The sequence below is a fragment of the Bidens hawaiensis genome, unplaced genomic scaffold (genome assembly GCF_021521415.1).
Source record: "Bidens hawaiensis isolate Kalapana, Puna unplaced genomic scaffold, B.hawaiensis_p1.1 tig00013347_1, whole genome shotgun sequence".
NCBI classification, from domain to species: Eukaryota; Viridiplantae; Streptophyta; class Magnoliopsida; order Asterales; family Asteraceae; genus Bidens; species Bidens hawaiensis.
Window position 1 is genome coordinate 43519 of NW_027492132.1, and position 26090 is coordinate 69608.

Consider the following 26090-nt stretch of genomic DNA (forward strand, 5'->3'; position numbering starts at 1 on the left):
CGTGTTGAAAACGCGCTGATTCGTTGGTTAAAAAAAAACTGACCCGAAACCCGTTTTGACCCGTTCCGACCTTGACCCGTTCTAACCCGAACCTTAATTTTCCAAACTTATTTTTGCAAATTTTGGAATTTTAAAATTATATTAAAAAAAACCTAGATTACCTGCTATCCAGGTAAAACATCTAAGATTGGAACAAAAATGAAAGTTCAGTGACTTAATTGGAACAAAAGTTTTTATCAATGACCTGACTGGAACAACTTTCAAAATTGGTTACTATTTTATGAAGTAATCCCTTTTTCATAATTAAAAAGGTCAAAGGCACCTACTTGACAGGTTTAAACAATGCAGAGTCAACATCATTACATCAACCATCAATCCTTTCCTTATAAGTTAAAATATAACTAAATTTTGTGAGCGTAGATCATAAAAGGCACCTTGTGAATGTGATTCCAATCTTTAAAGTGGCTAATTTCGCTTTATGCAATGACAGCTTTTGCCAAAGCACAAACTGTTGCTTTAAGCACACTTGCATTCACTTGTATGCAAACACATCATCCATACAACCATCCCAATCACTAATAAGCAACTCATGAATTAAACCCATGACGCGTGTAGTCAGACCCATGGCGCGGGCCTTGGTCTTTCTTGGTTTCTTACTATGTATGCTTTCTAGATGTTAAAAGGCTAGCAAAAAGCAAGCGCGATCGCACATATGCGCACAAATGAATCCTTGTTACGCATTTTGTCCTTTCATCCTTTATTAGAGAAGGATTTTATCATTTCACTACCTGAAACACAACATGAAAAAAGTCAGGTTTTGAGTTCGCTAACATAATCAAACATGAACATGACATGTTTAATAAATGGTTTAACCCTAACAGAGAAGGTTTGATAAATGTGTTGACCACTTGACCTGTTAACCTATTTAGGCTTGAGATTTTTAAAAAATTCACGTTTAGATTTTAAAGAGCAAATGAAAAGATTTTCCTAAAACTTTTTGCCAACCATTTATTTCAAACAACTACCTTTATTCAACACTCTCAACCGCTCATTCTTACCTTCCCATTATCCAATCATTTTCATCAAAGCTTGAGCTAAATAAAAACCCCAAATTTGCTAATTGGAAATTTGAGATAAAAGAATATAAACAACTAAAAAGAAATCGATTACAAAAAAAAGGAAAAAAAAAAGTTCACTTAACATAAGTCATTGGTTGTTTAAATTGTTAGCAAGTCTCAAAAATATTACTCGTATTCGCAAATGAACCTTCAATGGGTTGGCCCAAAACGCACCTGATTCTAGGTGCATACCAGCTAGAGTTGATATCTTTGATAAGAATAAATATAAACCTCTTCAGAATACACACATTTCCAACACTCATCCTTCGAAGATTAAATCAAAGAGGACAAAGAGATTCAAACATGTAGTAATTTAGGGCAATTTTCGGCTACTTTATATCATTCTTACATATATATATACATATCACATGGTGCCATGGTACCCATGTACCAACACAGATATAATAGGCATAAGTTCAACTGCAAAACACATAAAAACACAACACATTATGATGATCATATAGCATATAGCTTTTTGAAATTCTCACTATCAGAATCCGAGAGTGGCGTAAGTGACACCGAACCCGACAACGATTTACTACTCCTCTCAAGCCGTCGACTCTTTATATTACTTGCTTCGATCCTATGCATAATAACCCAATAACACATTGTCCCTAACGTCGACGCCAATGTAACCGACCCAATAACCGTTACCCCAACCGCTAACCACTTCTCTTTACCAACAACAATAAAAGAAAGCGCAAGAAACGCCACGGACACAAACACACAAGCTAACCACATTAACTTATTAATAACCGCCATCACTTGCTTCTTCGCCCGCTTCTCAACTACCACTATTGACGTCTGAACCACCACCACTGCGAGTGATATAAACAACGCTAGCGAGTCAAAGATCAAGAACACGATGAATTCGGGGTTTGAAGCTATGTTTCCTTCTCCTAATGAGAACCCTTGTGGGACATTTTTCGGGTCATCCACGTATTGACCCGGAAGTTGAAAAATGGCGGCAAAAGTGACCGTTGCAATTAAAACCGCAACTACAGTTGTGGAGTTGATGGCATTGTTGAGGCCTTCTAGATGCATTTTGTTGATTCGTTTTCCAATTCCCTTGACTCGTTTTTGGGTTCGGATTGTGTGCTCGAGTTGGTTGTGGACGCCGTGTTTGATGTCGCTGACGGTTTGTTTTAGTTCGCGGGCGGTGGGTGTTAATGGTGGTTGTTTGTTTTTAAGCGATCGGGCTTTGGGGATGCCGTGTTCTTGCAAGATTAAGGCGATTTCGGATCGATTGAATTTCTCGGCCGTGTCGAGTGCGGTCTCGCCGTATTTGTTGATGACTTCTTTGTTGATTGTTCCCTTGTGATTTAGCAATGCACAAACAATCTGCAGATTAAGTAAAGTGATGTTAAAATGAGTTTAAAAAGTCAAAACTAATAGTTTGACTTTAGAAGTCAAACATAAAAAAAAAATACAATGCCTATTTTGAATTTGAAAAGTTGTGGATCTCAATTATGTCGGGTTGACGTGTTAAATTGTTCAATCTAAACATGTCCCATATATTAATTTGTGTAAAAAGCCTTAACTCTACCCTAACACACAAATGTTTAAAATTGTGTAACCCGAACGTTTATATAAATGTATCAAACGGGTTGACTAGTAATAATCAAGTTGCAAACATGTTAATTGGGTCGGTGGGTTGGAAAATTGGGTTAAACGACACACTTAGTGGGCTGACCTATATAACTAAACAGGTTGGCACCCGTGTAGCTAAAGGAGTTATATAGGTCACACAAAACACAAGTCTTTTTTTAAAACATGTTAGATATACCAACCCAAAACCTGCTTATGTTTGGGTTCTCTCATAAATTGGCACCCCTGGGTTTTATGATTAATGTTTTTTACTTGTCAGTACCCAACTCGCTCATTTTGTTGGATGACTTTTACATACCTCTTTGCGGCCCTTTCTTGTAGTTATATGTAGCGCGGTGTTATCCTTTTTGTCAACCATATTTATCAAACCGCTATCGGCTTCAATAAGCGCATTAACAACCTCAACGTTTTGTCCTTTAACCGCCATATGTAGGGCTGTTTGTCCCTTTTTATCAGCTCTACCAACAATCGCAGGTACTTTTTGTGAAAGTGCTTTCACCACTTCTAAATGGCCCTGTCTTGCACCCGAATGTAATGCGGTTTTAAGGTTGCTTCTTGCAATATTTGCCATGCCACTGTTTTTCTCCAACAGATAATTCACCACTTCTATATGACCTTGTTCTGATGCTGTGTGCAATGGTGTGGTGTTACTTTGGTCAAAAGTCAATGAAAGCTCTGAGTGCATTTCCATAAGCACCTTCAATACCTCTGAAATCAGTACTTTAAATCTTGAGAACCTTATATATTTAAGAATATCTTGACATTTTTTTTTGTTAGTGTGACATGTACGTAAAACAGTATAAAAAGTTACAAGCGGACTACTATGACGTTAGGCCCAATTCGGACTTACGTGTCAAAATGGTACAAAAGTTGCAAGTGAATTACTATAAGACATTTATGCAATGAAGTTTAGAACTTATGTTGACAAACTTGCACCAAAAGGGACTTGATTAAACTTTATGATTGTTTGAAAAATCGAAACTTAGATTAAGCATAAATGAAGGAAATTTCATGTGCTAATGTGATTAAGAGATAGTGGATTTAACTTATATAATTCATCGCATTTCATAAAAAAGGGTTGGACACTTGCACTTTGATATCTGACTTCAGAATTATTTCTTTCCATATTTAGAATTCAATGCAATTTTGTTGCAAACTTTTTACCTCATTCTATTTATAGCAACTAAGGACTTTTTATGTCATCAACCAAAACCTTTTCAAGTTCAGTCATAAAGAAAAGATTGAACTTTCTCCTCTTGACCTAAATGTTCAACTTGGGCTTCTAGAAGTGTCAAAAGACTCAAAACACGTGGTCAACTACTACAAATAAGTATATTTATTACATTGATTTTGATTTATAAATAGTATATTACAACAACAATAATAATAATTTGAATCATGGAAAACAAATTAGAGGTTTCTTATTAATAATATATTTTGAACGAGTTTCTAACATCTTTGACCTTTTTTTTTTCTTTTGGTCAAACTTTTTATGTTAAATTATTTGACTCATTTATCATAAAAACCAATGTTTTCATAACTAGATCGGACAATGAACCGGCCGGACCGGCTGAACAACTTCCGTCCAAAAATGACTGGGTAGGGCTAAAAAAAGGATTTTTCAAAAAACATATTTGGTAGGGCCGGTCAAACCCGTTCGAACCGGCTGATTCCCTGAAAACGAGCGAACTAAATAGAACCGGACCGGTCATACCTGTTCGACCGGCCGGTCCGGTCCGGTTTCAACAACATTGATAAAAACAACAAAGCCACCTCCATGTCACCAAAATCGGGGCGTAAGGCACCATTACACCCAAACCAATTGGCGTGCTACCCTCCTATTCATCGCCATTGCACGAACACCTCTTGCCCTCTCTTCACTTACCATTTAATTTCTAAACCAATAAAATAATTACGCCAAACATCTCTTTGTTTTATTAATTAAAATTAAGCATTATTTTAATAAAGTGGTTAGTTAAAGTGTTAAACCATTACACACTTTTGAGGGGTTAGTTAGTGAAGCTCTTCTACCCATGTGATAGTAACTAGACCCTCTCCATAACACTCGGTCTAACTAAATGGTTCAGGATTGTCACTTAAGATAAACACCCTTACATTCAAAATTATAATTAAAACCAGATCTCAAAACTTATCAACTAGGTCAACTCTTAGATCACAATAACATCTAGCACAAAGATATTAAAAAGTAAATGTTACTTATGTTCAAACCCTTACCAAGATTTCCTTGTTTGGCAGCAACATGGAAGGCATCAAACCCATTTTTAGCCTTAATACTTGCAGCCTCAGAGTCATAAAACTTGATCATCTCTTTCACCAAATCGACAAAACCGTACTCCGCAGCCACATAAAGCGCAGTTTCACCAGATTGATTCTTCTTCATCAGCAACTCTACTAACTTTTGTTCATCACAACTACTTATAATTTCAAAAGCAACATCTAAATCACCTTGCCTAATAGCAATATGCAAAGATGTATCATCTTTTTTCTCCATGGTCTTGTTTCTACTCAAACTTTGATGCATATTCTTTCCAGAAGCTGGAGAGTCCATCTTTTCAAGTTTTAACAAAAACCCCTATGAAGAACACAAAGATCAAATCTTGTTCATAATAAGCAAAAGTTTAAATTAACCTTTGGTTCTAGAAGTTAAAAAAGAATACAACTGTTGAAGATATAGTTTATGTGGACATATGAGTAAGAGAGGAAGTTGTAGCCTTTTCATTTTCTTCTTCTTATATATTATTAAATTTTGACAATTGGTACTTAAATTCTTTTCTTTTCACATAATGACTAAATGATTGATGCTAATGGTAGGCTTAGGTCAAATGGAAACTGTTGTAGCTTGTAACTTGTAAGCATGAACTGTTTACAAATTGGAGGCTTTATTTCAGTTTTCAACCAATCTAGAAGAAAGAGAAAAAAAGGTCAAATTTAATTATATCAAATATTTAATAATGGTAAGCATGAGTATATCATGAAAGAAGCAAAATCATGAGTAATTTGACTCAAAAATACACACAAAAACATTGAATATTGATGTATAACTAATCAAGACATTAATTTAATCTTTTTACCTGGGTATTGAAGAACACACAAAGATTCTTGTTTCTTGATGACTCAATTGTAAAAAAGATAAAAACTTTAAGGCTTTCAAGAACATTGGGTAGACTCAATAACCATGATTTTTGTGACAATGATTAAAAGGTGAAATAAGAAGTTGAGTGGTGAGTTGAAGATGTGTAGGGTCTTGTAGTTTTCAAGGATTGCTAGAAAAATGAAATTATGCTTGTATGGTGGTCGAGTCATGTATTTGTGTTTTTTTTTGTGGCCAAGCCTTCAACTACTATTTTTAAATTAAGGAATCAATATTGAATGCTCCATTTGATATTTGTTATTAATATTTCTATTCTTATGTATATCTTTTTGTAGATACAATATGATGAAAAAGTAAGGGATAATCTAGCCATTTGAGATTTAAAAAGGGTATATTAAAGTCATATAAATGTTTAAAATAAAATGATAAAATTTGTCTCTATTGGGCTCTCACATGCATTATTGATAAAAGTATCTCATTTAAAGACGCAAAATGATAGAATTTATTAACGAACAACTCTCTAGTTAGATTGAACAAATTTTCGCATTCGTGGTTAGGGATGAGCTTTACAACTCGGTGCGATTGTCTACAGTTCATCATTTATGGTATAATAATCATTATAGTGTGTTGTTGCATTTGGAGTTAAGAAATAATACTCACTTCTCATACAAAGAGATCAAGGTGGATGAAATTATGGAGAACATTAAATCTTTTGGTTTTCTTTGGTTCAAATATAGGTCCAGACACAATTCTATCCATTGAAAGAATGGTGTGAATTCAATTTCATGTAATTAGTCTTGTTGGGCCCTTGTGTTTGCTTGGGTGTTTTTCTAATGAAACTTGCCTTGGAAAAAAAAATCTAGCTAGATATGAAAAATTCTGTAAAGTTAATTAGCAACATCATATTGTCATTTTAAGATTTTCTATCAAGTTTTCCAACGACAATGATAATTGGATGATCAATAACGTTTATTCCTTCTATATTTGGGTGATCTTGATATAACTTTTTAAACACTAACTAGAAACATGGGCTTTTATGTATTTTTCAACAAACTGATGATGATAAAGTCAATCTACTTTATATGTCTACCGTCCACAAACCAACTTGTCCAAAATAAATTTAAATACTAATTCTATTACCCTAAAAACCAGCTTTAAAAATTGTATTAAAGAGGTAAAAAGATGTATCACTAATAATATCTTAAACCAAAATGGCGCGTAAACCAATAGTACCAAGGTGATGAAGGTGCTTTTCGAGAGAAAATGATTTTAAGTTCTGTTGTGATAATTGTATATAATTTAGAAGTATGTTTAGAGATAAATGAGAAGAAGAAAAATTTTACTATATCTTATTCTTAGAGAGGTGGGGACGGTCTCAGGTAAACCCAACTGGGCACTAGTTTTTCTAGGAACACCGCAAACGCCCCTTAGAGTTGTGAAATCAGGTATCCAAATAAGTTTATACCACCCCAAAAATAGGATATGAGAGATAGATAGGTGTTTGAGTGTGCATTGGAGAGAGAAAGGTGGATCTTGGGCGGGTAGGCGAGATCATTACAGCCGAGGGTTGGATGTTTGTTGGGTTTTGACGGTTTACGATGAGCTGTTGAACATGGGTTGGATGTTTGTTGGGTTCTTGCGGGTTGCCGCCCTTCCTCCTTTAATATGTTTGTCGGGTTCCAACTAATTAATGTAAAATAAATTATGCATATGAGCATATCATTATTCATTACCTCTTAAGAATTTTTGATATCAAATGATTCAAATCCCTTTTAAATTATAAATTTATTCATGTTTGATTTGCACATGAATGGATAACGTGATATATTGGTATTCTTCTATTATAAATTAAATTATTTAATTTGTTATTCAAATTGAATTTTCTATTATATGTACTACACTTAACAGAACAGAATAAATATAAGATGCAATTAACCTTTGTCAGAAGTTTGTATATATGAATTAACACAGGAAAATTTGTATCTCCGGTAGTTTAGTGTCTTTATTATTCAGAAAAAATATATATATAATAAAGTTATAAGCATAATAAATAAATAAATGGAATGCTGACTCATATGTTGACCTGTATTTTGTAAAGGCACGGAAACAATCGCCGAATGGCATGGGACATGAACGACAATACGACGATATGTCACTATGACACTACTCTTCATAAATAAGAGTTAAAACTTGTATAAGTAGGTCTCATGATGTTGAGTTTAATTGATTTTTGGTTTTGATAAAACTAATTAGTAAGCAAAACTCTGCCGGCATGAGCTCGGTTAAGACAGTATAGTTTGGTCAGAGTAGGGCATCGGGACTCTCAAAATTGAGGAGTGTGGTTGCCTAAAAGCAAGAAAGTCGTCGTTCAAAAAAAAAGTTAGTAAGTATTTTAGGGGGGACGGGGGGTCCGTGATGGCCACCCCATCACGCCGGGAGGTCAGTGATGGTCCGTTATGCACTCACAAACACTGGCGCCGGTCTCCCATCACGCGTGATGGAGTCCGGCCGTGATGGCCATCACTAGTATTGGGAAGTGGTGGGGTGGGTGGCACACCCCCCATTAGAAGTGGCAAGTGATGGGCCCCTTAGCTTGATACTTGAACCATTTGTTGAGCCGTTGGAATACGTGTGTGCATACTATTATCATTGTTATTAGTATCTTTTATACACAATTTAACCAACTTATTGTATTTCCTTGTCACGCCCAGTCAACTTACAAACACATACTTGATTAAAACCATTTGATCCATCTAGATCTAGTTCATCCCTTCAAAAGCCAGATATAATTGATAACACCATATAATCTTTTTCCTACCAATCACTTATTCACATCCGCATTCATTTTAGAGACTACCCGCACTGCCGGATCTTTTTATTTGGGTTCACTATCCAAAGATCAACGCAGTGTTTTTGTTTATTGACGTTGTTGGGGCAAAGGATGGCAACAACATGATTGTTACTTTCTGGATACGAGGCATCGTATCGTATCCAAGGTTCGATGGTAAATCTTAAACCGATTGTGTTTGTAAATGTGTTAAATTTTTAATGCTTTATTTTTGTTTAACACAACACTGCAAAATAATTCTTTGTATATGTTTTAATTGTACTAAGAATATTTGGATGTTTGTTTTCATCTTTACATTAAGTGGGTCTGTAAGCATATTCATATTGAAAAGAGACGTGGGTTGACTTGATTTCGAGTCAAGCTCATCCACATACTGAAGAGGTAGGTCCCAGCAGAGCCCAGTTGGACCCACAGGACTCACCTTGAAGAGAGACGTCTGCGCAGAAACCAACTGGATCCGCAGGACCCACCATGCTCAGAGATGTGACGTCCTTACGCGCAGTACGCAAGCTGTTCCCGCAGGAAATGCCTCCCAATGGTGAAGTACTCCGCCTGTTCCCGCAGCTGCGGATACAAGCCATCAGGGAAGGCAACCCGCGCAGCAAGGCTACATGCACAAGGCACTTAGCTCTCAATAATTCAGTAGTCACCTGAAGGAATGAGCAAAGCCGGGAACAATCCCGCACAAAGGCGGGAGGGGGAATACTCCCGCCCAAATGAGCCAGTCCGTACGATACTGGAAGATCTTTTTTACTGTACCTGACGAGGTATGGGCAAAAGATCTGACCAGAGATACGACAGCCCATTGACAACAGTATGGCGAGCAGCATGCTCTTGTACTGTATGTCACTATTTGCCGCTACCTACTCACCAACTCCTGTCATACCACGTGCATAGCCTGCAGTTGGTGGAAAAGGAATAGTACACAGCAGGCCTGGTCACTGTCAGCCGCTGCCTACCCACCAACTACCAGCATGGCACGTGCGTAGGCCACAGTTGGTAGAACAGGAATACTATTCAACCGGCTATACCCTCTTGGAAACCTACCTTCGGCTATAAATACCCCAAATGGTATGATCATCTCATCTTATCTTGTATCTTACATCTTATACCTGATATCTGCTCTAGCAATCTCTTAATATACACTTATATTCAAGAGCAATCTAGTCTGATTCTCACGCCGGAGGGTGGTCATAAGTAGGTACCCCTCCCCTTTTCAGTGACGAGCTCACGGTGTCTGTTTTGCAGGTTATCATAAGAACCATCTTTGCCGGATCTAACCCCTCGTGGGAAACATCTATTTAACCCCCAGATTATCCGTAATCTGCCCGGGGTCGCTTAGTGTTTCTTCATTGGCGCCATCCGTGCATAAAAGCTAGAACTTCATTTCTTTTCAGTTTTTTCAAACTTCTGGAAAGATGGTTAAAGAAACTCCGGTAACCACAACCCCAGCTACTGAGGGGAATACCGGCGACTACACAGTTTTTACGAACACTACCCCGGTTACCCAAGCTGGGGCAAGTGCAGTAAATAATCGCTCACTGGGATTCACCGATACCCAGTTAGAGAGACAACGAACGAGGCTCCCCCGCCAAACACTCGATGAAGTTAAAGCGTGGGCGGAAGCACGTCAAAAAGAATTCCAAGCTGAGTTGAATGAACGCTTACGTTCACTCCAACAGCCTGAGGAATTCGGAGAGTACTGGGACAATGATTCGGAGGAATCCGATAGTGACGCAAACCCTCGTCATAGGGCGAAAGGGAAGCGTAAGGAAACGGACTCCCAACCGAGAAGGCGTTTTGGAGAAACCTTCAAACCAAAAAACGCATGTGGAAACCCACGTGACTTCTCCAAAACATTTACACCAACTGCTGCAAAGGCGGGAACGTCCAAATTTGCAAGGGACATCGCGGAAGCAATCGTCCCGAAAAGTGCCAAACAGATGTCCAACATCGGCACTTACGATGGTATATCTGATCCAGACGATCATTTGAACAGGTTTATAGCGGGGGCAACCGTCAGTAGTTGGACGGAACCTACGTGGTGTTACATGTTCCAAATGACGCTTGTTGGGGCAGCTAGAGCGTGGTTCGATCGTCTACCGGTCCACCACATCTACGATTGGGAAGACTTCCAGCAGAAATTTAGCCAACACTTCAACCAACAAAGAAAGTATACCGAAGAGCAATGGACAATCCTCAAATGCATTCGAGAGGAAGATGAATCTTTGCCAGACTTCATCACTCGCTTCAACTCAAAGAAGCTAAGTCTGGGTAATATTAACGAAGATCTTGTTCGCGCTGCTTTCATCCAGGGCGCGAACGACCCAGAGCTCATCCGCACCTTAACGGGTAAAGATGGAATGCCATCCACATGGGATGCCATCATGACAGCAGCTAAACGCTTTGCGGAAACGGAGAAGCAACTGGGTAGAGATCTCCCCCAGAGCACAAACCTCTACACCCATAAAACAAGAGAAGACAACATCCTTACCGCCCGACTAAACAAAAAGCGGAAGCTAGGCATTTGGCAGTCAAGGGTAAACTTTGACACCTCATCCGGCTTGCAACATCGGTTAGGCGGCAGGGATAACGTACAGTCGAACCAGAACTCCAGATGGACGCCACTCACCAAAAGCGTCACCGAGATATTCGCCACTGAGGAGCTCCCATGGCCAAAGGCTCCAATAATCCGACATCGTCACAATGCTGATCGGAGCAAATACTGTGACTTTCACAGGACAAAAGGCCATAACACTGAAGAATGCACAGACGTAAAGGACATCGTCGAAGCATTTGTCAGAGATGGGACGCTCGCACACCTCGTGGCGTAACGAACGCTGAGCAGGCTGATGCGTGTAGAACCCCAGCTGGGGAAAACACGAATAAAATTGCAGCTTCAATGCCGGAGACTACATACTGCGTAAACAACGAGATCCCGAACCAGGTGCATATCGGCTCGATGGCACTCCCATCCCAACAACATGGAAGGGAGCTTAATTACACAGTTTGCATGTAGATCAATTCCAAATTTGTAAAGGCCCAGAGCCACTTCTAATGGAAATGATTCTCAGAACATCGACGCTGATGATTTTACATTTATACTTATGAACTTTCCACACGGATATGCTGGTTTTCACCGCATAATTACGTGGAAAGTCGTTGCGTGGGGAAGGCGGCAAAACCCGCATAAACCCAAAAAACGGCAAACCTTCACGCAGGTCAGTTAAAGGTAAAGTTCAGTCATCACACTAAATGAAAGTGCCGGTCTATCCGCACGAATCATGATAGAGGAAACTGAACACCAACCTATTAACAACCGCGCGTCGAACGGTTAATTTATTCAACACTGATGCCAGTACTCACCGCATAATTACGTGGAAAGTCGTTGCGTGGGGAAGGCGGCAAAACCCGCATAAACCCAAAAAACGGTAAACCTTCACGCAGGTCTGTCATAGATAAACTTTGGTCATCCCACTAAATGAAAGTGCCGGTCCTAACCGCACAAATCATGAGAGGAAACCGAACCTATTGACAACCGCGCGTCGAACGGTTAACTTATTCTAAACACTTAGAAAATTTCTAAAAAGATGAGGAAAACCTCCACGAAGGTCAGATATAGGTAAAGTTTAGCCATCCTACTAAGTGCAAGTGACGGTCTTACCCGCACAATCACGAACGAGGAAGCAAAACTTCAACCTATTATCTACCACGTTTAAAGGTTAACTTATTCTAAACACTTAGAAAATTTCAAAGGAAAAGATGAGGAAAACTTCCACGCAGGTCAGATATAGGTAAAGTTTAGCCATCCTACTAAGTGCAAGTGACGGTCTTATCCGCACAATCATGAAAGAGGACGCAAAACTTTAACTTATTATCTACCACGTTGAAAAGTTAAATTATCTAAGTACTAAAGAAATTGCTAAGTTAAATCAGAATATGCGTGAAATAAACAAGGCAAGGGATTGGCAAATAATCTTTATTCCATCGAAATTCAAATATTATAAAGATTGTTGGGTACATACCCGCATACAAAAGAAGCTATACAAAAATAAAAATCTACTCTAATGGTGGAAAGGGATCTTCAGGATCAAGCCTCAGGACCACTTCCACTTGGACCCGCACCATCAGTAGAGTGTGGCGGTTCAAGAAAAGCTTTAAGGATAGCTAGCCCATCATCAGCAGCGGCAACTTCGTTTACCTTCTCCACCACCGGATGCGGGAATGCGGCATACTGATTCACTGCTTTGTCATATACAGCTTCAGTATCCACATCAAATAAAGGGAAGTTGGAAGGCGGGATGCCTTTCTCAACGAACCCTAAACCAAGCAGGAAGCCGGCCTTTTCCCCATCCTCATGAGAAGCGTTGAGGGCTGCGCTCATAGCATCGTCATAAGACGTATCCGTGAAGACCCGATGCACAACCTACAAAAAGAAAAAATACAAGTATCAAAACCTTTTCTATTTACAAAGAAAAGCGTAAAGACATTATGAAGTTAAACTTACCTGAGACAACGCTTCTCGAAGAAGCCATTCCATGGCAACCAGATCCTCTTGGAGGGCGGCTTGAGCTTGGTTACGGGCGCGTTCGGCTTCACTTTTATTGAGGTTGGCAAGCAACACTTCCTTGCAGCAGCCTCTTCAACGCCCTTTAGCTTCCGCTCAGTGTGGTCAAGCACGCCCCTCTGGTCCAAGATCTCTTGGAGCTTCTTGGCGTCTTCCATCGCCAAGGCATCATGAGCCTGTTGGAGCGCCTCTAGTTTGGCTTTAAGTTCCTTATTCTCGAGGCGTAGAGGCTCAGCAACAGCTTCAGCCTTGGTGGCCCTCTCGGTTGCGTTCTGTGCGGTTTCCTTAGCCAGCCGAAGCTGTTCGTTAACAGCTTGGGCAGCCTTGGAACGGGCCTCTAGACGGGCCTGAACATCAACCTCAAGGGCCTTGAAGGCCTTCTCCTTCTCCGCAGCCACTGCTGTAAGCCTCTTGTTCTCCTCCCGGACAGCCCGCGCCTGAGCTACTTCTTGAATACGAGCTGCTTTTAACTTGTCGTTTTCACGACAAAGCAGCTCGACGCGAGGCTGCATCCGGGCCAGGAGAATCCGAAGCTCATTGGTTAGCCTACCCTCCTGGTAGCTAGCCATTGCTTTCCCCAACGCACCACTGGGAGCTGCGTGACAAGCCCACTCCACGCACTCCACAGGCGTGCGAAGGGTTGTTCCTCGGCGGATGTTCCATCGTGGAACATACACTTCATTGGAATCCGACACTGCAAAAAACAAAAAGCAGTTAGGAAAAGATGATATATAAAAAAAAAAGAGGCCAAAAGAACCCTACGCACATGTAGGGTCGACAACAGGCCGATAGCCGCCAAACCCATCACCTGAACCCAAGGGAAATCCATCCAAGAGGTCAGGCAGATGGGAAGGGGGCAGATGTTGGCGAGAAGCCCCAAGCATACCTGAAGGATCGGCCGTAGCCGCCGACGTCGGAGGAGGCATAGACGCCGCCGCGGTAGAAACCAACGGAGGTGAACTCACCGGAGGTGAACTCACAACCGTGGTCGCCGCTGCGGAGGTACCCGCAGGAATAGTCACCGCCGGCTCAGTGAAAGATTCAGTAAATATGGCACAGACAGCCGGCGGTGATGTCATCACAGTTGGAACAGTTGGCTCAACTGGGTGAGTAACTGAACCAACTGAAGCAGGCGCAGCCGCCTGGGTCATCGCCTCAGGTAGGCTGACCAAGCCTACCGTCATGGGTCCGGAGGTGCTCCTCCCCGCTCCACCCTGGAATGCGGTAGCATCCACGCCTGCACAAAGAAGATAAGTATTAATGATGGAAAGCTATGAAGTTAAAAGTAAAGGAAGTTTGTACTTACAGGTTTTCTTGAGCCTAAAAGTGCGAACAGGCGGGGACGAACCCGATGGAGCCGGCCTCTTTACGCCACTCACCGTCGTCATCCTGGGCTCTCCGGAGGTGACAGTTGTCGCAGCCTCCGGAGCAGTGGTCTTATCACCACCAGGGTTCCCCGCCACCTCCTCGCTCTCGGTCTCTGAATCAGACCGAGGCACCGGATCGGCAGTGGAGGCCACCTTCGCCTTCCCCTTCCCGCCGGCAGCCTTCTTTTTCCGCACCAATGGAGGACCATCTGCGGATTCCTCATCAGAAGATGACAAAATTAGAGGAACTCCAGCAGAGGTTTCAGCATTGAGAGGTCGAGGGTTGAATAACGCCTTACCTGGCCGCGTGGCGCTCAGAATAGGGTGGCCTGGCGGGTAGACCTCCACAAACCGATCCCACGTTTGCTCCAAGATGGGCAACTCGTTCTCATCGAGAGCACGAGTACCCATCCGAGCGGGACCATCACTCTCCCGCGGCTGCAGGAGAGACTGCAAATCGTTTCCCTCTGAAAATAAACAGGAAAGAAGTTAGAAGAGATTCTAAATCAACAAAAAGAAATGAAGCATACCGTAAGGGACAGAGTTCAAACCGTATTCAAGGACGATCGGGATCTTTTGCGCCTCCGCATCCTTCCACACCCGGCTCATCCCGAGCATCACCATCCCAGACTCCGCAAAGCGGTAAACCGGAGATTGGACTCGGGAAATCTTTGAGAACCATTCCGCCTCCTGGTAGTTGGAGGCGTGAAGGCTGGGGAGTGCTTGCCCATTCTTGAACTTCATGGCAAGGGGGATGGCGCGAGCGGAGATATAAAAGAACTCCCGCTTCCATGAACGAAGACTGCGCTCGGTTGCGCAAATCTTCAAACCCTTGATCCGGGTTATCAGAGTATACCACCCCTGGATGCACCTCCAAGAGTAGAAGGTCATCAGGCGGTCGACGAAGGGCTCAACGCCCAGAATCCGGCACACCCACTCGAAGTGGCGAATCTTCGCGATCGCCATCGGGTGTACCTCGGTCAGGTGTACACCGTGCCTCTCCAGAACACGGTACACAAACTTCATCAAGGGGAACCTAAGATTCCCATAGACAAAGAATGCGGCATATACCCCGATCTTGCCTCTGGGGGCATCATACACCGTCTGGTGAGGTTCAGGAAACTCAGGCTCGAAAGACTCGAGCATGAACTTCCTGACGATGTACTGATATAGATCGACAGGCAGAGCACACTGGCACTCGCCAGCAGTACTCTTGTCATCCTTGTCGGACGTGGATGACGGGTTCTCGGCGTACACCCCAGCCTCCTCGGCTGTAGCCTCAAGATCGTGAGCAGAAGACATCTTCCAGGTATGAAAGAAGAGAACGATTTCAAGAGAATGCTCGACTGAAAAGGTGAGTATTCGCCGGAAATCGTTTTGAAGATGAAAAGTGAAAGTGTGGATTACAAAGGACCCTCTCCCCCTTTATATACTAATCGCAATCAATGCGATGAATTTAACGCGGAAGAGAGAGAAATCGCAGGTGCAATGAAACTATGACACGTGGCAAAGAGCAAGCTGGCAACAACTGTTGAAAGGACGCGTGCCATTAATTTCGCGGCCACGCGCCCGAAAAATCGCGCCCACGCGCCTGAAAAAGCGTCTGGAATGACCATGTACTGTCACTTCACCATAACTTCCTGCACTTCCTGACACAGTCAGAAGAAACCGTCGGACGACGTTTCAACAGTTTGGACTGTTCTTATCCTTTCACCAACTCTTCGAATTTCAAAATTTCAAAAAGATTCAAAAGTAAGCGGGAAAATACCCCTTACCTTGGCAACCAAGTAACTGTAAGACAGGTGCGAGTACAGTGTTAAGGCAAAACCCTTCACATACTTAGCACCTGCAGGGAATTGAAGCCAAGAATACCTCGGCGACCAAGTAACTATAAGACGGGTGCGGGTACAGTGTTAAGGCAAAAACCCTTCACATACTTAGCACCCGCAGGGAATTGACGCCAGGAATACCTTGGAAGTAAAGTAACCGTAAGACGAGTGCGGGTACAGTGTCAAGGCAAAACCCTTCACATACCTAGCACTCCGCAGGGAATTGAAACCAAGAAGGATCTTCTGGGCCATGCTTGCGGAAACGGGAATAACATCCCCGCATAGCGGGAACGTCGAGAACTATATTGTTTGAAACTCCAAGATGGAATTGGTGGTTTTAACATAATTGATCACTATGTTCAAAACTACCAAAACCTCAAGGAGAATCCACACAAGTGGGACTCAACGCTCCTGACTTGCGAGGAGGTTACAGACCTACCCGCATCATACCCAAAGATCAAGCAGGAAAGTCGGGAATTTCTGCAAGTGACATAAGGACTTCCGCGGGAAGAATCCCCATGAAAAACCTTAAAACTAAACCCTTTTCAAAAACCCTTTGCTTAAGTCCAAAAGTTCACCTCACTTATTAAACACTCATGAGAAGAACATTGGACTTGGGGGACTTGAAGAGGTAGGTCCCAGCAGAGCCCAGTTGGACCCACAGGACTCACCTTGAAGAGAGACGTCTGCGCAGAAACCAACTGGATCCGCAGGACCCACCATGCTCAGAGACGTGACGTCCTTACACGCAGTACGCAAGCTGTTCCCGCAGGAAATGCCTCCCAATGGTGAAGTACTCCGCCTGTTCCCGCAGCTGCGGATACAAGCCATCAGGGAAGGCAACCCGCGCAGCAAGGCTACACGCACAAGGCACTTAGCTCTCAATAATTCAGTAGTCACCTGAAGGAATGAGCAAAGCCGGGAACAATCCCGCACAAAGGCGGGAGGGGGAATACTCCCGCCCAAATGAGCCAGTCCGTACGATACTGGAAGATCTTTTGTACTGTACCTGACGAGGTATGGGCAAAAGATCTGACCAGAGATACAACAGCCCATTGACAACAGTATGGCGAGCAGCATGCTCTTGTACTGTATGTCACTATTTGCCGCTACCTACTCACCAACTCCTGTCATACCACGTGCATAGCCTGCAGTTGGTGGAAAAGGAATAGTACACAGCAGGCCTGGTCACTGTCAGCCGCTGCCTACCCACCAACTACCAGCATGGCACGTGCGTAGGCCACAGTTGGTAGAACAGGAATACTATTCAACCGGCTATACCCTCTTGGAAACCTACCTTCGGCTATAAATACCCCAAATGGTATTATCATCTCATCTTATCTTGTATCTTACATCTTATACTTGATATCTGCTCTAGCAATCTCTTAATATACACTTATATTCAAGAGCAATCTAGTCTGATTCTCACGCCGGAGGGTGGTCATAAGGAGGTACCCCCCCCCCCCCCTTCTCAGTGACGAGCTCACGGTGTCTGTTTTGCAGGTTATCAGAAGAACCATCTTTGCCGGATCTAACCCCTCGTGGGAAACATCTATTTAACCCCCAGATTATCCGTAATCTGCCCGGGGTCGCTTAGTGTTTCTTCACATACTTTATACCTTTTTAGTAAATTAAAAAAAATCGTCTTTATGTTATGTACTTTTATATATAAAGCTGTGGAAAGGATTAATAAAAACAAAAAAAATCCCACCTAGGTTTTTTTCCTTTCTGAATTCACATTACCTAAAGTTTATCCCAATTTTATTAAAGAAATGCACTATTATAATATTATTAATGTTTGTAAAAAATGTAAACGCTGTATTCCTTTCTGTAATCCATGCTAGAGGTTTTCAATTAGTTTAACATGGTCTTGTTCTTCACCATGTTCTCTAAGTTGGTCACTCACCTCCACAACTACCACCGTCCATCCACCATGACCACCATTATCGGAATATGTCATGTTATTCAAGTTCTTCACCAACTACCACAGTCTTACATCCACCATAACCGATCACCAAAATGCGACCTTGTTTTGAAAACGGAGTTGGTTATTGAATCAACCATATTACTGGTTTACTAGTCAGGCCGCTCAAATCAGTTGAATCAAACTCAAACACGGAATTATGTCATAAGAGAAGCCTTTAAACATTATATAAGAACTGAATACTAAAATAGTGGAAACGTACATTATATATCTATTAAATTGGAAATTAGCTTGCTCTTTCATTATGGTACTATTCATCATTTACTTTTATTTTTGCATATTGTACAAGTTGTTTGTGTGATTTCGAGACACATGTCTTTTTTACACACGCTCTTCTCTTTTACCTTCTATTCTCTCCTCTGCTTCAACTTGACGTGATAACATACTCTGGTTGTACCACTACTCTCAAGTCCTCTCTCCTACAATCGTTCCAACGACCACCCATCTTCTCCTGCATCCACGTCCGATGTTTGTATAATGGGTATGATTATTTTACAACTTGTGTAAAAATCGTGAAATCCCCAATTTTTACCTTGTTAAACTCTAATGTTATTGAAAACGAGCCGTGTCAAATACGATATACTTTTGTTTTTTAAATTGCTTCCGTGTTTTTTAACGCTCATTTTTACAACATAACTTTTTGTTAATTTTCTAAGATACCATTGCGACATGACTTATTTATCTATGTTTCGAAATTCAAAAACAAATTGTCACAACTTCATGCATTTCTCTTTACGTACTTAACAATGTCAATGTCACCGGCACTAACGCGAGGAAACGTCATGTCCACTAGTTAAGCAAATTAATCATCTTTTAATATTTAATTAGCTTATTAGACGGTCATCGTTTTGGAGACTTTAGATATTTAGTTGCTTGATGAACCACCAAGCAACAACACTCATATACCTTAAACTATCATCAAATATATTTAATTGTTAAAGTAAAAAAGTTTCATGCACATGAACCATTCAAATTTTAGGTTTCACGTCAACTATTTTAGCTTTTCTTTAATGAAAAATATAAAAATGTAGCATATTTCTTTAATTTATAGAACTTGCTCGCAATTTAGATAGTGTTTTATATTACTAGAGTCGTTTAGAATTGTTCATTTGTAATATATATATTAGGAAATAATTCAAGTGATAATTAATATTTTAAAAAGAAGAAGACTACGAGTTAGAAAAGGATAAAAAGAAAAAGATATTAAATAACAAATAAATTAGTGAAATAATGAGTACGGTGTTGACCGTTGTTTTGTTACACTGACAATCAAATACAATATTGTGAAGATGAAAATATGTTAGTTCGGGTAGAGATGGACAAACCGGATTTTTTCAGAAATTGGTTACAGGTTTGGTCAAAAAAGTCAAGTATCGGATCGGGTAGGAACCGTTTCAGGTATCATCTGGTTTTTGACCAGTTTTGTCGGGTTCTGGCTGGGTCAGGTCCGGGCTTTGACCGGTAGAGGTGGAACCGATTCTGATAGGTTCGTTTGGTTCTAGTATGGTTTTTTTAAGATACTAAAACCTGGTTCATTCCCACAGGTCTGGTTCCGGGTTCAGGTCAGGTACGGAACCATGTTTTATGTCCACCTCTAAGTTCGGGTCCTCCATAGAATGGGCTAGAATATGAAGGCATTGTCATGTTGGTCTTGCTTTAACGGACAGTGTTATTATCCATCATAATTGAAGTGGGCCAAATGGTGATGGACTTCAATTTTAACAAGTTATATATAAATGACCATGTGCAAGTCAAACATCAAAGTGTCCCTTTTTATCATTTTATGTAGTCCTTTATGCTTTATGACCCAATAATGTATAATTATATAATTGTGGCTGAGATCGATTTGATCCTTGTGGGGAACTTTGATTGTTTCATTTCCATCCAAACAAGTCTATTCATGAGCTTCAAAAATGTTGATCGCCCATCAAAGTTGTTTAATGTTTTCTACTAGAATTTGTCAATTTTAATTCCATGAACTCCACGAATCAAGCGGGTTAATAATTAATGGACGAGCTTACTTGGCCAAATGTGACATGCTGGCGTTCGATATTCATAAGCCAATGTATAGTGAACGAATAGATGCGTATATAACAGGAAACTATACAAAGAAAACACATTCCACTTGTAATAACCCTCCAAACTCATTCTTTGTCACGTATTTTAGTAAAAAGGTTAGTTTTGTGTGGTAGTGAATAAAACTGAAAAAGTTACTTTCATTTTTCTCACTCATTTAACAAATGTGTAACAAACATTTAACAACTTGATGCATAATTTTAAAAAAATTTATTAAATATAATAAAGTATATTACATATATGTTTAAAAAAATATTATTACATTAGATTTTCATGACTTTTCACAACTTGAGTGAGTGTTTTATTCTAACCATTCCGTGTATATAACCTCGCGAGCCTAAGTGATAACTAGTAACAAATAAGACATGAAAGTAAATGAGGAGTACCCAAATTCATGGAGTACTAGTCCCAGCAATGAGAGACAACCACCTTATTTTCAATCAAATTAAGTAAAAGACTATCAAAATTGGTATGGACATCAGAGTTTTTTTTTCGTTTTCTTTTAAATTAAAAGTAAATTACAAGCAAATCAATTTATTAATTCAAAATAAACTATATAAAAAGAAACTTACATAACCAAAAAATCAAATTCTTTTAAAATCTCTTTTCCTTTTCGTATAAGTTCACTTGGTCGTTCAACGTTCATTGTGTGCAGAACTAAAGGGTAAGAATCAAAACCATATCTAAAACTAGCAAAATAATATAAACAATCAGCGAATGTGTAATCAACTTGTTTGGAGCATTTTTATATATAATGATAAAATCAATGTTTAATATAAATATTAAGCGCATGTATTTAGTTGTCAATAATTCACAGCGATTAAAAAAAAAAGAAAAAAGAAAAACAATTAGACACTAATTTAACGACTTCAATTAAATATGTTTACATGAAGAATGCTATTTTTTATTTTATTTTATTTTATTTTTTGAACGACAAAAATGCTATATTTTACTTAAAAAAGTACTATTTATTTATTTAAAATATAGATTTTCACGTACATAAAAGCATCAAATATATATAGAATAAATAAGAATTTTCCTCTTTTCACATCATTAATTAATTTCTTGAAAATTTAGGAAAATGAGTTTCAAACTTCCAATTTCTTCATGAGGTCAATTATCAATTATCTTACGATTATTGGGACAAATTGAAGGAAACAATGGCCCACAAGACATTTACGCAGCCCAAAATTTTGAGGAGTTAGTAATGGCCACAAGTATAATATAATACTATTTTTAAAAAATAACGTCAAACGTAATAATAATATTAAAAAAAGGTCGTGTTCAATGATTTCGGTATCAATGTGTCTATTTTATGTTAGTCTTGTAGTTGTCATCTTAGAATAAAATTACCCAAAAACCGACCCACCAACTCAGAGATGCTTTTCTAAGTTGAAATGTGTCTTAGACAAAGGTGTTCATGTATTATGCAATGTGTGAAATGTGAGATATGAGTTTGTCAAAAACGTGACACATAGACGTTAGGGATTTTCACATATCACATCAAATTGGGTATGCTATGATAGAGTGAAATGTGAAATATGATTGAGGTGAGGTGGAGTAAAATGATTGCACCTCCACCCTCACACCCTCGTTGTGCTGACGTGTGATGTCTTATTTGTTACTAGTTGCCATCGTAGCAAGGCCTTAGCACACTTTAGCGATTACCATAAAACATAGCCTAATATTAAAAATCGTGACACCTTACACGTGTCATATATATTATTTTTGACATTTCGCATTCGATTTTGCATGGTCTTGTGTGATCATAAAACTTCTATGTTGATTCCAAGGGCACACCTGCTTAAGGATTAGTTTTAGTAAGATTGTGTCTAGTTGAACGCTTTTACTAAATTCTAATTATTATTTCTTGTGAACTTTTTAGTTTTCTAATGGGGTGGTTTTGGACTTTTGGTACATGAATGCGTACACGTGAAAAGATGTATCATCAACAACTCAACATATAGGGGTGGGGTTGAGGAGTATGTAGATATTATATATATAAACGTATATACTTGCATAATTAGTTGTTTTGTTCACTTCAAAATAAGGTTGTGTTGAACATATTCTTAACATGCTATAACTAAAAATGTGAAAAAAAGGAAATCCAAACCAATACAAAACGTGTAAAAACACTGGTTTCGTAGAGAAGACAATTGGTAAGGAGACATGTTTAGGGTAGAATGGGTTGGCCGGGAACACCAATGCAACTGCCTCCATCATGCTAGATGTCAATTTGGGATCATTTTCAAGTTCACGAACCCATGCCGGATGATAGAAAAATAAGAAGACAGGGGGTTGATTTTCTTAGTTAGGAAAGTTGAGAGCTTAGATGATGGAGCTAAACACCACCCGCAAGTGATATGGGTTCGTTTGGATTCACACGAGTTTTGATGAGATGGCTACATCCTATTGGGTAATTTCATGAATTCAAAAGAGGTTCACATTTCCCTGTCCCCGTAAACAAAGAAATACAAAAATAAAGAAGATTTAAAAAAACATTACAACCTTTCAAATCAATTCAGATTAACTTCCTATATTTTTATGCTATTAAATTCCTTAAAACTTAAACCATCTTGTATATTATTAGAAAATACACACGTATAAATGATAAAACTCGATTCAGGAGGTGTATGATTATTTCGGAAGGAGATGATTCAATGTTGGCATGTTGGGTGTTTAATCGTTTTAACAACATTCGTCGGTTAGGTGCTTTTAGAAAAAAATAGGTTATGAATGAACTCACATCCTTAACATTGCTAAATGATTCAAAGACACGTCAGGCATGTTTAATCCATTTAAAGACTATCATTGCTACCTCAACAATATTTTCTCTCCTTAATATCGCGTCCATGTGGTTCTTATTCTCCCATTCGGTTTCATTTTGATTTCTCATATATATCACCCTTCCCGTTTATATATATCTCATTTTATACATAACTTTGGTTTTCAATTAGTAAGTTAATCACACTTTTATCATTTAAACAAGTCAGAAATTACAAAACAAGATTGATATGCAACAAACATCACATGCACAATAAAACAATTAAGAATTAATATTTAACCTCAAATAGTAATTTTTTATTAACGGATCGATCCGATTGTACTTCATATTCCCATGAGAAAGGGACATATATTGTATTTACACATACATACAAATCCCCTACAACCGGGTGGGGCAAAATCTCAATTACTAATTATTAAATAAAACCAGTACGGCTTCGCACGACGTTCACCGCGAAAGCGACTTTCTTGACTCCGACAAAGACGAAGAAACCGACACCGAACCCAACCCTGATGCGCTCCCGGACCCAAAGAACAAATCCGAAAGCGCATGCCCCATATCATCCGGCGCGTACTTCACAACTCCCACATACTTTCTTTCTTTCCCCATCTCAACTCTCTTCGCATTGTAAAACTCCGTGTACGCAGGCAATAGCTTTCTCGCAACCGAAACTTTAATCTCATCCCGAAGCTTACCGTTCGGTATGACAACAGCCAACTGTTTCCTATGTGTCTCTTCAAACACACTATTTATTCTCTTGAAAGAATCTTTGACTTGGTCTCTGGTCAAACTATTAAAGCTTTTAGGTATGGCATCAATGACGTGGCCCCATGCGACCCGTTCATAATTGGCTGCAAACGTTTTTACGTCTGCTTTACGTTTGCTGATCCAGTCATCACCTAATAGATACCGGAGATTTGACGATCGGACTTTGGAAATAATATGTTGATGGTTATTAGCGAGAAATAAATACGACTGAGACACGTCTTTGTAATGCTTCGCCTTCCCATCGAGTTTACACACGACGACGAATACGAGCCACGCTAACCACAACGACACCGCGGGCGCCGGAGAGTTTTCTAAAACCGATTTATCGAAAAAGGTTTCCGGTATCGGAACTTTTTCCGGCGGTGGAGTTTCTAACAATATGTCTTCCAACACGCCATAATCTCCGAGACGCGAGAGGTAGTCCATCGTGTCGGATGTAAATTTATGTACTCCGGCACCGTGGACAATCGTTTTCAATGACTCTTTGTTTAATAATGTTTCAAACTCGGTGAGGTCCAGTCGTACTGACTCACCGAGTTTGACAAGCGCGTTGAGCGCTTGATTGACGAAGACAGTCGTCGAATTAAACGAGAATATTGAAACAATCTCCGGCCACCGGTCAGCTATTCCGGTGTACATATCCAACGACCGGAATATTCTTTCCGGTGACTTCTTACTATTTTTCGCTACATTTTCCGGGAACCCGAATAATATTAAAGCTCCTTCTTTGGTAATTTCCGTGTAACACGCTTCACGGATCGAATCAGACGAAGCGAAAACTTGATCGCATAATAATCTTTCGCCGTAAAATAACGTTTTCACCGCAATCTTCACAGCGTCCAACCAGTTCTGGATTTTAAGATTTAAAACCTCGTAATCCATTTTATGAACATGTGATTGCTTCATCTTTTCAACTCCAAGCTTATATATACCTTCATCAACGATAGATTTACGTATAACTTTATAAATATTAACACATTCTCGACCATAACCGGAGGATATCATGCAATCCGCTATCGCTTTCAAATCCTTCATAACTCCTTCAGCAGCATCTTCAACCTCAGTAATCAATTCCGCAGCCACTCGTATCTCATCATGATCAGATTCATCAGCGAAATCGGATAAACTCGATGACGTACGAGACGATCTAGTCGAAACGGATTCCGGGTCCAATTGGGCTCGGTTTAACGACAAAATTTGGTAAAACTCTTTTTCTAACCGTTTCATAGCGATCTGCATTAGATGCTGAGCTCTGATAAGCATATCGGAGTTTGAATTCTCAGCAGCTAATGCATGCATCGCTTTATGAAGCTTGTTTACAAGCTTGATAAACTCGGAAGCCTCCCTACGGTTCTCGTAGAACAGCGAAGTGACCTTCGCGTAGGTCGAGGCTTCCGGGTCCCATTTGACTATGACAGGCTCGGCGACCTCCATTGTCTGGAGCATCACCGAGTCTGCTAGACTTTTACTGGGAGCCGGTAAACTGAATCGTGAAGGTGATGGATAATGAGCTATGAAAGAAGATGAAGATCGGATTGGAGATGAACAAAATTTCTTCATATTGTTTTTTAATAGTAGTATGAATAGTGGTAAAGATGAATATTATTGAATGGGTGGTGTTTATTGTTTTGAAATGAAATTTGTAAGTTTTGGTGTGTGAGGAAAATAATGAAATATGGAATTAATTTGGAAGTGTAAGAATAAGAATAATATTGTAAGGTGACATGAGGGGTATATATAGACGAGAGAGAAAGCAGGATGCGTGGACCGCAATCTAAAAGACAAAGTTTCTGTTTGGGTAACGGTTTTTGACTTTTATCCATTTTGTGTGGGAGACAGAAATGTTCCAGTGGACAGATTTTCTTCACAGCCGAGTTCGATGATAAATTAGTTTCAAGTCATAAAAGTGTAAACAGAAATGTGTTCCAGTCCGTTGTACGATAATACACGGTTATAAATGTAGTGCGTTATTATATTGCAACATGCAAAGAAAATTCATTGAAATTAGTTATTTTTTTTGCATAAAAA

General features: G+C 39.9%; 1 protein-coding gene and 1 pseudogene across 1 annotated transcript; both read right to left on the reverse strand.

Moving 5' to 3' along the window:
• Positions 1 to 1430: 1430 nt before the first annotated feature.
• Positions 1431 to 5337, reverse strand: LOC143543892 (ankyrin repeat-containing protein At5g02620-like). The gene is made up of 3 exons (XM_077036111.1): positions 4962 to 5337; positions 3025 to 3434; positions 1431 to 2459 (listed from the first exon to the last, which is right to left on the reverse strand). Exons 1-3 carry the CDS (start codon positions 5293 to 5295, stop codon positions 1575 to 1577), a joined length of 1629 nt encoding a protein of 542 aa, XP_076892226.1. The 5' UTR covers positions 5296 to 5337; the 3' UTR covers positions 1431 to 1574.
• An 18208-nt stretch (positions 5338 to 23545) lies between these two features.
• LOC143543893 (exocyst complex component EXO70H1 pseudogene) lies at positions 23546 to 25695 on the reverse strand (annotated as a pseudogene).
• Positions 25696 to 26090: the final 395 nt, after the last annotated feature.

Excerpts from the sequence above, each read along its gene's own strand:
- LOC143543892 (XM_077036111.1), bottom strand. The coding sequence starts at position 5,295 with ATGGACTCTCCAGCTTCTGGAAAGAATATGCATCAAAGTTTGAGTAGA. Across the intron at positions 3,435-4,961 it reads TGCCAAACAAGGAAATCTTG|AGGTATTGAAGGTGCTTATG; the intron begins GTAAGGGTTTGA and ends TACTGATTTCAG. Across the intron at positions 2,460-3,024 it reads CAAGAAAGGGCCGCAAAGAG|ATTGTTTGTGCATTGCTAAA; the intron begins GTATGTAAAAGT and ends CTTAATCTGCAG.